Source organism: Balaenoptera acutorostrata, chromosome 12 (assembly GCF_949987535.1).
Source record: "Balaenoptera acutorostrata chromosome 12, mBalAcu1.1, whole genome shotgun sequence".
In the NCBI taxonomy this organism is placed as follows: domain Eukaryota; kingdom Metazoa; phylum Chordata; class Mammalia; order Artiodactyla; family Balaenopteridae; genus Balaenoptera; species Balaenoptera acutorostrata.
In genome coordinates, this window is record NC_080075.1 from 5,759,323 (window position 1) to 5,772,448 (window position 13,126).

Consider the following 13,126-nt stretch of genomic DNA (forward strand, 5'->3'; position numbering starts at 1 on the left):
GGGGGTCTGGAGGCAGGGGCGGCTTCTCTGGCCGCAGTCAGCTTCTTTTCTAGGTCATGGATGAAGCCGCCCAAATCTGAAGGAGGGGCGAAGAGCCCTGGAGGAGGGGTTCTGGGAAAGAAGCGCGATGAACGCCACGTGACACCCGAGCCTGAAGACCCAGCAAGGGAGAAGCACCTGGAGCGGCTATTCACAAAGCCCCCAGCTGTCCTCCATCTCCAACGTTGCTTTCCATTCCTTCCCATTAAAGTTCCTGATTGATGCTAAAAGGCCTCCTCTGTCTGCCCCTTCTTACTTCCCTCTCTCTCCTCATCTGCTTGGAAAACAGGCAAAAAGAGGAGAGAAGATAATAGTAGGGAATACAAACATTAAGGGTCAAAACTGCCCATAATTTCCTTGTTTAGACCAGCTGTCAGCAAACCTTCTCTGTAAAGGGCCAGAAGGTTAATACTCCAGCCATAGCTCCACTACTCAGCTCTGCCCTCCGAGAGCCAGAGCGGCCATGGACGGTGTGTAAACAGACAGGCCTGGCTGTGTCCTGATAAAACTTAATTTATAGAAACAGAGGCCAGGCTGGATTTTGCCAGAAAACTAGTTTGTTGACCTTTGGTCTAAACAAGACAACTATATTTATTTCTGTCTAGTCCTCCTATTTTTTTTCTTGGGTGGAGTGCTGTGCGGTTTGTAAGATCTTAGTTCCCCGACCAGGGATCGAACACGGGCCCACGGCAGTGAGAGAGTAGAGTCCTAACCACTGGACCGCCAGGGAATTCCCGCTCCCATGGTTTTTGATAATTAAAGAGCTGGCACTCCAGGATCAGTCCCGTTATTATCCCCATTTTTCAGATGAGAAGACTGACCTACGACAGGATGAAAGGACATGCCCAGGATCACGGAGGCAACAGCCGGCAGTGCCCCCACCCCTGCTCATCTAGCCGCTGCCTCACCTACACCCGACTCACATCAACACGCTTGCTCTCTGCTCCAGCTAGCTGTGGTTCTAATCCTTAGGCCAGAATGGCTCCGCCTGCTAGTTTATTAAAGGGAAACAACTTTAACCTGAGGGTCTGGGAGGGCCATGCCCCGGACGCTGGTTTCCCTGGTAACTGACGAGCCCACCTAACATCAATTCTCTCTATAACTTGTAGCCTCCTTCTTTCTCCCCGGAGCAAGGACGATAGTTGCCGTGTCCTGTGTGCTATCTGCCATCCGTGGTGGGTGTCGCTCCAGGACCCTTTGCTTCTGATGTGTAAGATCCCCTGTTCAACAAACCACCGATGTCTCTGTCGCTGTCTCTGGGATTTCTTGGGTCTCGAGGCTGGGCAATTACAGGGCTTGTAGGCCTGTGGGGTGCAGCCCAACAATTGTATAAAACAATTGTTGTTTTGTATATAAAAAACTTAACATTACAAATATTCTGGTCTCACAATCTTGATAATTATCATGTACAGCTGATCATAATTTTTCATCACCAGGGGGATAAGTTTCACTGAACTCTTTCACATGTCTAATCATCATCTTTTATTGAATCAGGTCCTAAATCCCCAGGAGTAGCAGTGCTGGGCATCGCTATGACCCTTGTAGTGGGGTACCGCAAAGGGGAGACTTGTGGCATTTGCCGATTTCTGTGGTGTAAATACTCCCACAACAGCTGATTTGAAGCTACAGCATGACATCACTCAACAGAGTTGGGAAGAGATGCCACACTCGGCTCTTTAAGAAGGTCCCAGCTGGTCCCAGCACCCCACTGGCTTCACATGTATGCCTGTCACCTCCCAGTGCCAGTGTATACATGGGATCATAGGGAGTGAGGGTGCCTGTTTTGTAATGACCTTGGTATCACCTTCTAACACTGGATAGTGTGTGAGTGCTTAGGTATCTCAATGTTGTTTAATTGATATCTCTGATTATTACTGAAACCAGGGTTCCTTGGTGTTTCTTCTCCCAATTCCCTACCCATGTTCTTTCATCTATTTGGTTCTGATGCCTTTCTTAAAACCTTGAATAACTATGTTATAATTATTAATGCCTTGACCTTGCTTGACACAATTTCTTTGATGTTTTGCTTTTATTATTTTATTTATTTATTTTTAATTTTATTTATTTATTTATTTATTTATTTATTTATTTATGGCTGTGTTGGGTCTTCGTTTCTGTGCGAGGGCTTTCTCTAGTTGTGGCAAGTGGGGGCCACTCTTCATCGCGGTGCGCGGGCCTCTCATTATCGCGGCCTCTCTTGTTGCGGAGCACAGGCTCCAGACGCGCAGGCTCAGTAGTTGTGGCTCACGGGCCCAGTTGCTCCGTGGCATGTGGGATCTTCCCAGACCAGGGATTGAACCCGTGTTCCCTGCATTGGCAGGCAGATTCTCAACCACTGCGCCACCAGGGAAGCCCTATTATTTTATATTTTTATGCAGAAATTGTAACATAATGAACGCTGTCCATGTTTACTCTGGTGATTCTTTTATTGCTAGTGAACACAAGAGAATTCATCCTGTTTTTGTCTATTCTACAAATAATTATTAAATGCCCAGTGGATGACAGGCTTGATTTGAGGTACTGGGGATATGGCCTTGACCAAAATAACATCTCTGCCCTGAAGGAGCTCCCATTCTGGTGGGGAAAACAGAAAATAAACAAGTAAATATATAATGGAAGTTCTGGTGGTGATAAGAGCTATAACGACACAAAGCAGAGTTGGGGGGAACAGAGAGGGTTGGAAAGGGACTCTTATAAGGGCCTCTGGCAAGGTCACATTTGGACAAAGACTTGAATAGGTGAAGGAGTGAGTCATGACAATTTTCCTGCAATTTGATTTTTTAAATTTAGCTCATTAATTTAGCTGGAATTTAGTTTGGGCATATTACATAAAAGGGGCTCTGATTACTTTTTTCTCAATGTGTATGCAATTATCTCAATACTCTTCCATTCTCGTTATTTTCAGCAGTTTCATTATGAAGGCGAATGCATTTCTCAGTCCTCTAGTATGTTCTAACGTATTTTTCTGACCATCTATTTGAATTACTATTTTTTGGATCGTCCTTTTAAAAAGCATTTACCAATTCTTGCTGACTCTTCTTTAGTATTTTTAAACCATCCTTTCCAGTTTCAAAATGAAATTCCACCTTCCCGAAAGGAAAACCATGTCTTTATCTTTGTATCTATAACACCTGCCATAGAGCATGGCTAAAGTAGACTTTTAACACATTTTTGTGAAATGAATGAATGAATTCCAAAACTCATTTAGGTGTTTTCACCTCTTATTCAAAGAGCACCTCACGCCCACCCATGTGCACACTGGCTCCCGTGATTCAGTTTCAGAATAAACTTTACATGTCCACTTCAGTCTTTTACTATAAACCCACTATAAACACAGCAGCTCTGTTAAACAACTGAGGAAAAGAACAGCGTCCCTCGAAACCCAGGGCCGCTTCCGGAAGAAAGGACATCGTTTGATTTGAACTATTTTATTTCCTTTATTTTACTCAGAGAGGATTGAGAATCTGATGGCTGGTCTTTAACTCCATCAAACCATAGGCTTTTCCGGTTCTGCGTTTACACCGTCTGTGCATCCATATTCCCCCCAAAACCAAGAAGATTAGGGAAAGGGGGGCCAGTGTAATCTTCCAGGAGAACGTGGCAGCTGTAGGAAGAACAGACATGTGAGGGTGAACACGCTCCTACCACCAAATAGGACATTGCCGTGCACTTTACAGAGAAGGAAGTGGTGTTTGTCCCTTCTAATAAATATGCACTGATTTTCAGAAAGTATGTCTTACACCAAGATCAAGGATACTTGAGAATGATATCTGTGGCATTAGGCAAACAAGCAAGGTAGAACAAATATCCATTGGAGAGAAGCAATGCAGAGTTGGGGAGGTGGGCAGGTGTCGATGGTCTAATTTTGTTCTACCCGTTGGGCTGTGTGCAATAAGATGCCTGTCTAGGTCTCTGCTAGCTGACTGTGACGTGGCCAGCACATAATTTGCCCTTTTCCATGAGCATGGGTGTCATGAGGAGTCAGTAAAGTAACAAAGGAAAAGAAAAACTTTGAATAAAGGAGCTTTAGGTGTCAAGATTATCGCTTGGATCCAGCTATTTTATATTCTACTCCTCGGCATCTCTGTGTTATGAAAATATAGGAAGCAATCCCTGGTGGCGCAGTGGTTAAGAATCCGCCTGCCAATGCAGGGGACACGGGTTCGATCCCTGGTCCGGGAAGATCCCACATGCCGCGGAGCAACAAAGCCCGTGCGCCACAACTACTGAGCCTGCGCTCTAGAGCCCGCGAGCCACAACAACTGAGCCCGTGTGCCACAACAACTGAAGCCCACGCACCTAGAGCCCGTGCTCCGCAACAAGAGAAGCCACCGCAGTGAGAAGCCCGCGCACCGCAACAAAGAGTAGCCCCTGCTCGCTGCAACTAGAGAAAGCCTGCACGCAGCAACAAAGAGACCTAACCCAGCCAAAAATAAGATAAATTTAAAAATTAATTTATTTTAGAAAATATAGGAAGTATGGATAAAAAGTTAACAAGCGGTGCGAAGCAGGGATAAATTAGGAGTTTGGGATTGACATATACACACTACTATATATAAAACAGGTAACCAACAAGGACCTACTGTAGAGCACAGGGAACTCTACCCAGTACTCTGTAATGACCTATATGGGAAAAGAATCTGAAAAAGAGCAGATATATGTATATGTATAACTGATTCACTTTGCTGTACACCTGAAACTAACAGAACATTGTAAATCAACTACACTCTAATATATAATAAAAATTAAATTTAAAAAAAAGTTAACAAGCGCATGGATGGTGAGGCTAGAATTCTACATTTTTAAGCTACTATCTATCTTAGTCTGTGCAGGCGTTCAGGAATCGACACAATCTCAGACAATTTCTCCAGATGATTCTTACACTTTAAAATCCCTCAAGGCTTAGAAACGAGTGAAGCTTTAATTTTCGGAGCAGCCATATAGAGGCACCTCTCAGCCCTGGTGAAAGGCTTTCAGCTGTGCCCTCTGTGATCGGTCACGGCCAAGCCAGCGAAGGACATGCAGGGTCAGGGCTCACGTCTTAGAAATGTTTGCAGGTTCCCAGCATCAGGACAAGACAAACCACGGCTTCCTTTGGATCACTATTCTGAAGCCCAGCGGTGGATCCCACTTTCTGTGGAATCCTCCATTTCCAGGTTTGTACCACCACCAACCCGCTCATGGAAATGATCTGGGACGTCAGCCTATGCGTGTGTCCTAGGGCAACGGTTCTCAAACTTTAACATGAAAGGAGCTTGCTAAATTGCAGTCTTTGGCCTCACCCCAGAGAATCTGACCGGGTAGATCTGGGGGTGAGCCTAGGAATCTGCATTTTCAACTAGTGGCTCAAGCCGGGGATGCTGGTATGCACGGACCACAGTTGGAGAGAAGTTATATTGTGCTGTCACTCCTGCCCTGAGGCTTACACAAATTCTCAGCTTTCCAATTAAAAGCTTCTCTGCAGCTGCCTCCCCTGCAAATACGGAAAACGTGGGGCAGTTTGTGTTTATTGATTGTGCAGGCTGCCCCAGCAGGCAGGGTAAGTTTCCCGGTAGGGATCGCTTTGTCTCTTCCCTTCTCATCCTTCGGGCTGTCGACAGACTACACCACCCACGTCTCCCTTTCCTGCTCAGCACTCGAACACCGAGAAGAAATCGATTTGTCAAAACGGTAAGTCAGGTTTTTCTTCTCTTTTGTAAATGTCCTTCCGTGAGCGCTTGGGCTGGTTTGGCTACAGCCTTATACTTTATGTCCTGGTGACTGATGGCTTTAACCCTAAAGCTGCCTGAGCCCTGCGTACCTTCCGGTTCCCAGCTCTTGGAGGATGAAATCTCCCAACCTCGGGATGAAAGGCATCCCACCCTCCTTGAGGGGTCATGAAAGCAGAGCCGGTCCTGCTGACCCAGGCGGAACCACTAGAGGACACAGCGTTGTTTAAAAATCTATCGCAGAACCATTTTATCTTTTTTCCAAAAAAAATCAGCTTCCTCTTTAAATTTTTCTTTGAGTATAATCTCCGAAAGCCAGCCTCCGCCCCACGAAAAAAGTCATAAAAAATGAGAGATTTGCTTTCTCTGCTCCACTAGCGGGAAACTCACGGGCCCCCCTAGGTAATCACCCGGCGCATCAGGAGCTTTATTTAGCACCCGCAGAGCATCCAACACATAGTTTTTCCCTTTGATGTCCCCAAAATCCATACCTTCTTTGACTGTGGTACGAAGCATCTGGAAACTCATTGTATTACGGACAACACATTTGAAATCCGTGTGCAAATCCTCTCTTACGACTGGATCAAAAATCAGTGGTACTTCAATGTAATTCTCATTATTTTCTGAGTATTCCCTAAGTGAGAAAACACTTGGTTAAACATAAAGTGTCTTTTCAACATAGACACCTACACATTCTCAAGGCCCCACTGTGCTTAAATTGATGTCACGAATTACCAAGTTAGAGGCACTTGCCATTGTATTTGTTACTTATTTGGGAGAATTTCTAAGCCTGTTCCTGAAGGTAAGGGTGACCCTGAAGATGCTGGTCACTGTGATAGAATACTTGTGACAAGGAGCACTTGCAGGGGCCAGTTTAGTTTGGATAAGGGGGGAGAAATCACTTTTTAAGGCCCTTGATGAACAAAGAACCAGTAGTAGGAATAGAAATGTCTAGTTTTGGGAAATTGGACTGTATCACCAAGAAATCATTTGCATATGGGAGGGCAGGGAGTTTCCAGGAATCCCGTCCTCCACGGTGTCTACTCTCATCCCCACTCACTGCCAACCCTCACTCTGGAAACTCAAGTTCAGAGCCGAGGGCTGCAGATGGGCCGCAGTGGAGGGGTCTCTAATCAACAGCACTGCCATTTGCAATGCTGCAGGAATCCGAAGATGCTTCACTACGATCTGTTAGTATGAATAAAAATATCATGGATGTGGATCCACTAGGACTATTTTTTTTTTTTTAATCTATTGGGGGGAAATAGGCTCCTTTAAGGAAACAGATAGTATGAGTAAGCTGACACGTGGCATGTGAGTTCTGCCCAAGCTTTTCACAACGAGGATTTGCAAGCAAACAGTTGCACTAACCACACATAATTTCTATCCACTAAATTGCATCCAGAAAGACCTTTTTTGATAGGCCTTTCCAAAAAGACAAAAATTGGGCCAGCAAAAGTTCAGGCAAATTCAGAGTATTGAGACTATAATTTTAAAAACACTTTATAATTTGGAACATTGAAGGGTCTGCCTTCCTCACACGCAAATGCTTTCCATTTACAAGGCCTGATTGTTCTACTTTCAGAGTGAGAAGATATTTCCCGGAGATGAAGGCTTATGAGGACAGACTCCTCGCTTTCTTTCAGAGTAACCTTCCTTAGAGGCTGGAAAGAAGCAGAGGCGGCTCTCGGATCCCGTGGCTAAGTTTCAGAGTCATTTTAAGGGCTGTGAATGTTTGACTCTGCAATGCTCAAGGAAGAAATATCTAATTAAACAGCTAGAAGAGGCAACACCAATGTCAAGTAGTAGGCTGCAGCTCATAGATTTAGAGAGAAGGCTCGATTCTCAAGAACAGTTGGTGATTCTTAGCAAAACCCAATGTTTAAGATTCTAAAAATCCAACGGAGTAGAATAAAAAATATATATATATATATTTGTAATGCGGTGTGTGTGTCACATTGATGGGTTGGCTAGGACATTGTCGCTACAAGGAAGTGGAGTCTACAGGGGGTTCACAACAGCTCTGCCCAGGAGATGAGGAAGATCTTCCCCCACTTACTGGCGCTGCCCCTCGGTCACGCGGCCCCCCTGGTAGGCATCCGCTACGTGTGTGTTGTTGGCAGTCCACCACAGCAAGGTGGTCGCGTGTATGCCAGCTCCCAGAAACACCTTACACGGGATTGTCAGTCTCGACCCTGTGACAGCAAGACGCAGCACATCAAACGTCAGAACCCAGCCAGGGGACAGGGTCACATCAGCAGATCTGAGCGGTGGATCTTTCCCCCTCTTTTCACACACCCTCACCAATTCTTTTCTTAGAAGGAAACTTAGTTCCCCCAAGCGATTCCATTCACCTAGAGCATCAGTACTTACCAAGGGTCTCCAGCCCCTTCCACTGGTCCTCAGGGCAGATGGAAACCCAGAGGCAAATGGCTTCCCCAAGGCCCCTCGGCTCCTACAGAGCATTCTGAATTCCGGAGCTGCCTTCTTCCACAGTTTATCCTTCTTGCCTCCAAAAATCCAGATCCAAAATCCAGAGGATTCTGTCTCTTTGCCCGTTGCTGGTCTCTGCTCTCTTGTTTCCCCTAGGAGCTCTCCATCCCTGGTCATGTTCATTTAGGATTAATCCTTTCAAAAGCCACTGTGTTTTACATGAATGATGCCTTCTACAGTTGTGCAATATGATGGTCCTAGGTCCCCTGCCTCAATCACTATGTTGTTTTTTTTTTTTTAGTCACCAAAGGGGAGGAGGGGGAATAAATGAAAAAATCCTTCCCATGTGTTTCTTCCTCGTGGGTAATGTGCCTCCCTGGGGTGTGTGCTTTAATGCACCTGGCCACTTCAGGCTCAGAAAGCCCACTTTTCTTCCTCCTTCACATCGCTTATGACCTTAAAGATTTCTCAGCCAAAAGCAGCCTGTTCGTTCTGGCCTCATGTGACTCTGCCAGGTACATCAGTGCATGCAAAGCAACAGGGCGGGAGACTCAGCTCCACTGGACTGGGGAACACAGAGGAGCAGGGGTGCTGGGGCTCTAGTCAGCACTAACCCGGGTCCCCACTTCCCCAAGCTTCCAGGAGGCTCTTCTGAGAGCCAAGGCAGCTGTCGGGAGCTGCAACTCAGGTGTCAGGCAGCAATCCCGGCGTCTGTGCAAGAGCCCTCCTTCTCCATGACCACCAATTAAAGTTTAAAATGTAAGCCCAAACACCACACAAAAGAGGGAGGGAGGGAGGGAGGGAGGGAGGGAGGGAGGGAGGGAGGTAGATAGATAACAGATAGATAATAGATAGATAGATGACAGATAGATAATAGATGATAGATGGATAGATGGATGATTAGATAGATAATAGATAGATGATAGATAGATAAATAGATAATAGATAGATAGATAGATAGATGATATGTAGATAGACAGGACTCTGCAGCCAGGGTTTAATAAATGAGCATAAGACCTACAAAACCACTATATAAAAACAGTCACACAGAAAAGGTACAGGCCTCACAGACACACAGGCCTCAGTCTGAACCCCAGCCAGACCCGACTATGGCTTTTCGACAGATACTGAGCCAGTGACCCCCTGGGCAGCTTTTCCTTCTGGAAACTGGGAGAAATAAGACCTCCCCACGGGGTTGATGTTGGCATTGAATGGCATCTTATCAGACTTAGCAGTGCTCAATAAGAAAGTGTGTGCTGGCCAGGATGGTGACAAATGGTGAAAACCTCTGTCATGCATTTTCATTAACTCCCTTGACCTGCTGACCAGCTATTTTGGTGATAAGAAACTGTCTCTGTGGGGACCAGCAAGGGCAGAGTCGGAGTCTTGGGAAAATGCTGAGCGTCAGCCAAGTACTGGTAAAGTGAATTATTTTAAATACACTACAGGTGCTGACTTTCTGGGGCATCGTGCCTTAATCCTTTCATGCAGTTAACAACAGCTACTAGAATGTTCTGATTTTTGCACTGAGATTTTTGTAGGCAGGGTTTTCAAGAAGCAAAGTGTACACGTTTTCAGATAATGCCATTACTGACAGTATTTGGTAAAGGGAAATGTTCCCTCTCATTTGCTATTTCCCGCTGGGGTAGGGGGACCTGCAAACCCCACGGCAGGTGCAGTCGGTGACACAGGGGGCCTGGGGCCCCAGCTTTGGGACTGCAGGCATCTAGGTGGGTTACACGGTCCTTACCCAGCGAAGCTGAGATGGTCTGGTGGGGGGAGATGATCACCGGAATCGTCTCCTCTTCTCTTTCTGAGAAAGATATGAGGAAAAGAGATTCAGTCAGGAAAGCCCTCATTGCAAGCTGAGGGTCAGGGTCTATTGTTTAGCTAATTAACTAAATTATCCTTTACAGTAGGGCCAGCCATTGTGAGACTTGGCTTTTGTCTGGCAAAGGAAACCGGCTCTCCATGAAATTGAGCCTCTTTGGCCAATGCCTTTCCCAGAAGAGAGATTACTGGAAGAAGCCACGGTTAAACACACATTCCACTAACAGATGTTCTCTGCTCTGTGGTAACAATTAACCATTCCACTCTCCGGCTTCCTGAATGAACCCTTAACAGGAACGTTCACGATGTCCACAGGATAGGTCTTACCCCAAAGGCTCCTCGCCCTAAAGTAGCTCTCCCCACTCCCTCCCTACCACCCCATGCGCCTGCCACAGAATCCTGGAGTCGCTTACCAAAGAAATAAAAAATAAAAAAGGCACAGGGGCTCCAGAACCACCTGTTCGTGGTGCTAACCCCATACTGAGTGATAGACAGAGTAACCCAGTTTGGCCACCAGAGCTTTTTAGTTGAGGTGATTGACTCTTTGGGGGGGAATTGGAACCCAGCTCCCTGAGAGGCAGGTCTCCCAGCAGCTGGAAGAAACTGGGCATCTGAACTGGAGCAGAAAGGACAGTTTATGGAGGTGGACGAAGAGCTGCCCGCGGCCACCATTGCTCCATCCTCACTTCTTCCGCTAAAGAGCATTTGAAACCCTACCAGGAGGAAGCATTACACAGCATCCCAGGAGAGCCCAGGATGCAGCCGGCTTCTCCACCAGGACCGGGAGCTTGTCCCTCCCCTCACGGTCACAGGGCTGCTGCACAGGGGCTGGGGAGCAGAGAGGGGAGAAGAACGCCCCAAGGACGAGACATTAACACATCCATGGGTCCAAATTCCAGGTTGCATCAGCATTACCCGCACGGGGGGTGGTGGGAGTGTTAAACACAGACTGCTAATCGTTTCTAATTCTGTAGGTCTGGGATGGGGCCTGAGATTTTGCAGGTCTGATGAGTAACCAGGTGATGCCGCCACCGCTGCCGCTGGCCGAGGACCACCCTTTGAGAACGGCTGAGACACAGTGTGGTCCGGACACAGGATTATATGTAGGTTGGCGCCCCCTAGTGTTCCTGTGCAGTATCACATGAACAGGATAATTCGGGGCCCCTTCAAAGTCACGGGATTCTCACGGATCCCCGCTGTGCGGGGGGCAAGGGGTTGACGTGAATGAATCTTCACAAGACGTTAAAAGAAAATAATCTAGAGATTTCCATTCATGGGAGACACGACTTTCCCTGCAGTAAAACTGAATCTCTGGATTCTCTGGGAGAAAAAAAATCTTTCCCCTCACAGACCAATTACGTAACCTTAATATAGTTCCAAAGCTCTCTGAAATGCCCTTAAAAGACTCCAGTTGTGTAGTTACTCAGTGTGTAAAACAAAGAAAAGCGCCATACTTTCCAGGGCAGGGGCCAGAACTGCATCACTTGTGTGCCTTTTGCGCCAAGCTTGATGTCCCACACGTAGCAGGCATGGAGGAAACAGTGGATAAAGTTGACATGCTAATCAGTACTGTTCACAACGTTACTTTCAGGTAGAACTCATTGAAACCAATGAGACCCTTCACTATTTAAAATCCTGGTTTCAAGGGTAACTAGACCTGCTTGGGAAAGACCAGAAAAGGGCAATTTTCACCACATATGCCAATGCATAGCCTTCTCACTGAAAAATCCAATAAAATCCCAGTATCCTAGAATTATACACAAAGTTATGGCAACCGTGTCCTGATAGCTGGCCCTGGAGGTGCAAGGCTTCCAAAGAGACCTTCCAAGAGAACCACTGTTTGGCCCCCTCTAGTGGTACATGTTTTAGCCTCAGACTCGGAACCCTGTCAACTACCCAGGGATTCACCATTCCTCATAAAAACACCCTGCTTCCTATCTTTCCAAGTGTCCTACACATCTTAGAAGCCTGATGCTTAGAGAGTTGCCATATCTGTTTTCCTTTCATGCCAAAGACATTCAAAGAATTCTACGGGAACCCTAACTTTTTCTTTGCATGCTTGTTGCTGAACCAGGGTGCAGAGGTACCTTGATGGCAAGTACTCACTCTTGACACGGAGTTTGATATTCCTGGTGATGTTGTATTGCCTGCCTCTGTGGGCAAACGTCATAGCACACCGATAATAGCCCGCATCCTCCAGCGACACATTGTTCACCACTAAGCGAGCTCCCCTCACACTTAGAAATTTCTCACTGTCTTGATCCAAAGGGAGAGAATCCTTAAGAGAAAATGTTTTTCAGAGTTACGCTATATCTTAATTGACATCTCAAAAACTATGAACAGCATTGGTATTATCCATCACTGTTGAATTTACAATCCAAGAATCGCTCTGATATTTACTTTGCAAATATTGTCCTTTGGGACATGCTTTTAACTGTATTTTTAGGAGGGGGAGTTTGTTAGCATATAACACAGAATGGCTGGGTTTGTTTAACCAGAATGTTTAAAGCACATTTGCTTTGGCACAATGGGAAAAAAAGAAACTATCTTCTTTGACAAAGTAGGTGATTAAACTATAAATATATTTATGGCCTAACAGCTGCCTATAGATCTTGGGAAACATCCAGAAAGGAGTGCTATGACGTAGTCATGGCAACTTGCAGAACAATGCTCAGAAGAGTTGATGTTGCAGTAATCACTTTAAAAATCATCTCAATTTTAGGAGTCAGTAGAGACAGAAAAATTTGTAAGACAAAAGTAAATGTGGGGCTTCCCTGGTGGCACAGTGGTTAGGAATACGCTTGCCAATGCATAGGACACGGGTTCAAGCCCTGGTCCGGGAAGATCCCACATGCCATGGAGCAACTAACCCCGTGCGCCACAACTACTGAGCCTGCGCTCTAGAGACCACGAGCCACAACTACTGAGCCCACATGCCGCAACTACTGAAGCCCACGCGCCTAGAGCCCATGCTCCACAACAAGAGAAGCCACCACAATGAGAAGCCCGCACACCACAATGAAGAGTAGCCCCTGCTCGCCACAACTAGAGAAAGCCTGAGCATAGCAACAAAGAACCAACGTAGCCAAAAACACATAAATAAATTTATTTTAAAA

At 46.1% G+C, this 13,126-nt stretch overlaps 1 protein-coding gene and 1 long non-coding RNA gene across 3 annotated transcripts in view; one reads left to right on the forward strand and one right to left on the reverse strand.

Annotated features, from left to right (window-relative positions):
• Nucleotides 1–3,457: 3,457 nt before the first annotated feature.
• IL1R2 (interleukin 1 receptor type 2) overlaps nucleotides 3,458–13,126 on the reverse strand; it is a 35,109-nt gene continuing 25,440 nt past the window's right edge. Inside the window, exons 5-10 of one of the 2 annotated variants that reach the window (XM_028162665.2) lie at nucleotides 12,117–12,288; nucleotides 11,465–11,515; nucleotides 9,931–9,993; nucleotides 7,807–7,942; nucleotides 6,239–6,381; nucleotides 3,458–3,643 (exon numbers count right to left, since the gene is read on the reverse strand). In XM_028162665.2, the coding sequence (XP_028018466.1) occupies nucleotides 3,486–3,643; nucleotides 6,239–6,381; nucleotides 7,807–7,942; nucleotides 9,931–9,993; nucleotides 11,465–11,515; nucleotides 12,117–12,288 (723 nt within the window). In that variant the 3' untranslated portion in view covers nucleotides 3,458–3,485. The remainder of the gene's footprint in view (nucleotides 3,644–6,238; nucleotides 6,382–7,806; nucleotides 7,943–9,930; nucleotides 9,994–11,464; nucleotides 11,516–12,116; nucleotides 12,289–13,126) is intronic. The other variant, XM_007197271.3, reaches the window with a different exon arrangement.
• Nucleotides 5,540–7,678, forward strand: LOC102999448 (uncharacterized). The gene is made up of 2 exons (XR_452469.2): nucleotides 5,540–5,709; nucleotides 7,333–7,678. It is a non-coding gene; the product is annotated as an uncharacterized LOC102999448 (long non-coding RNA).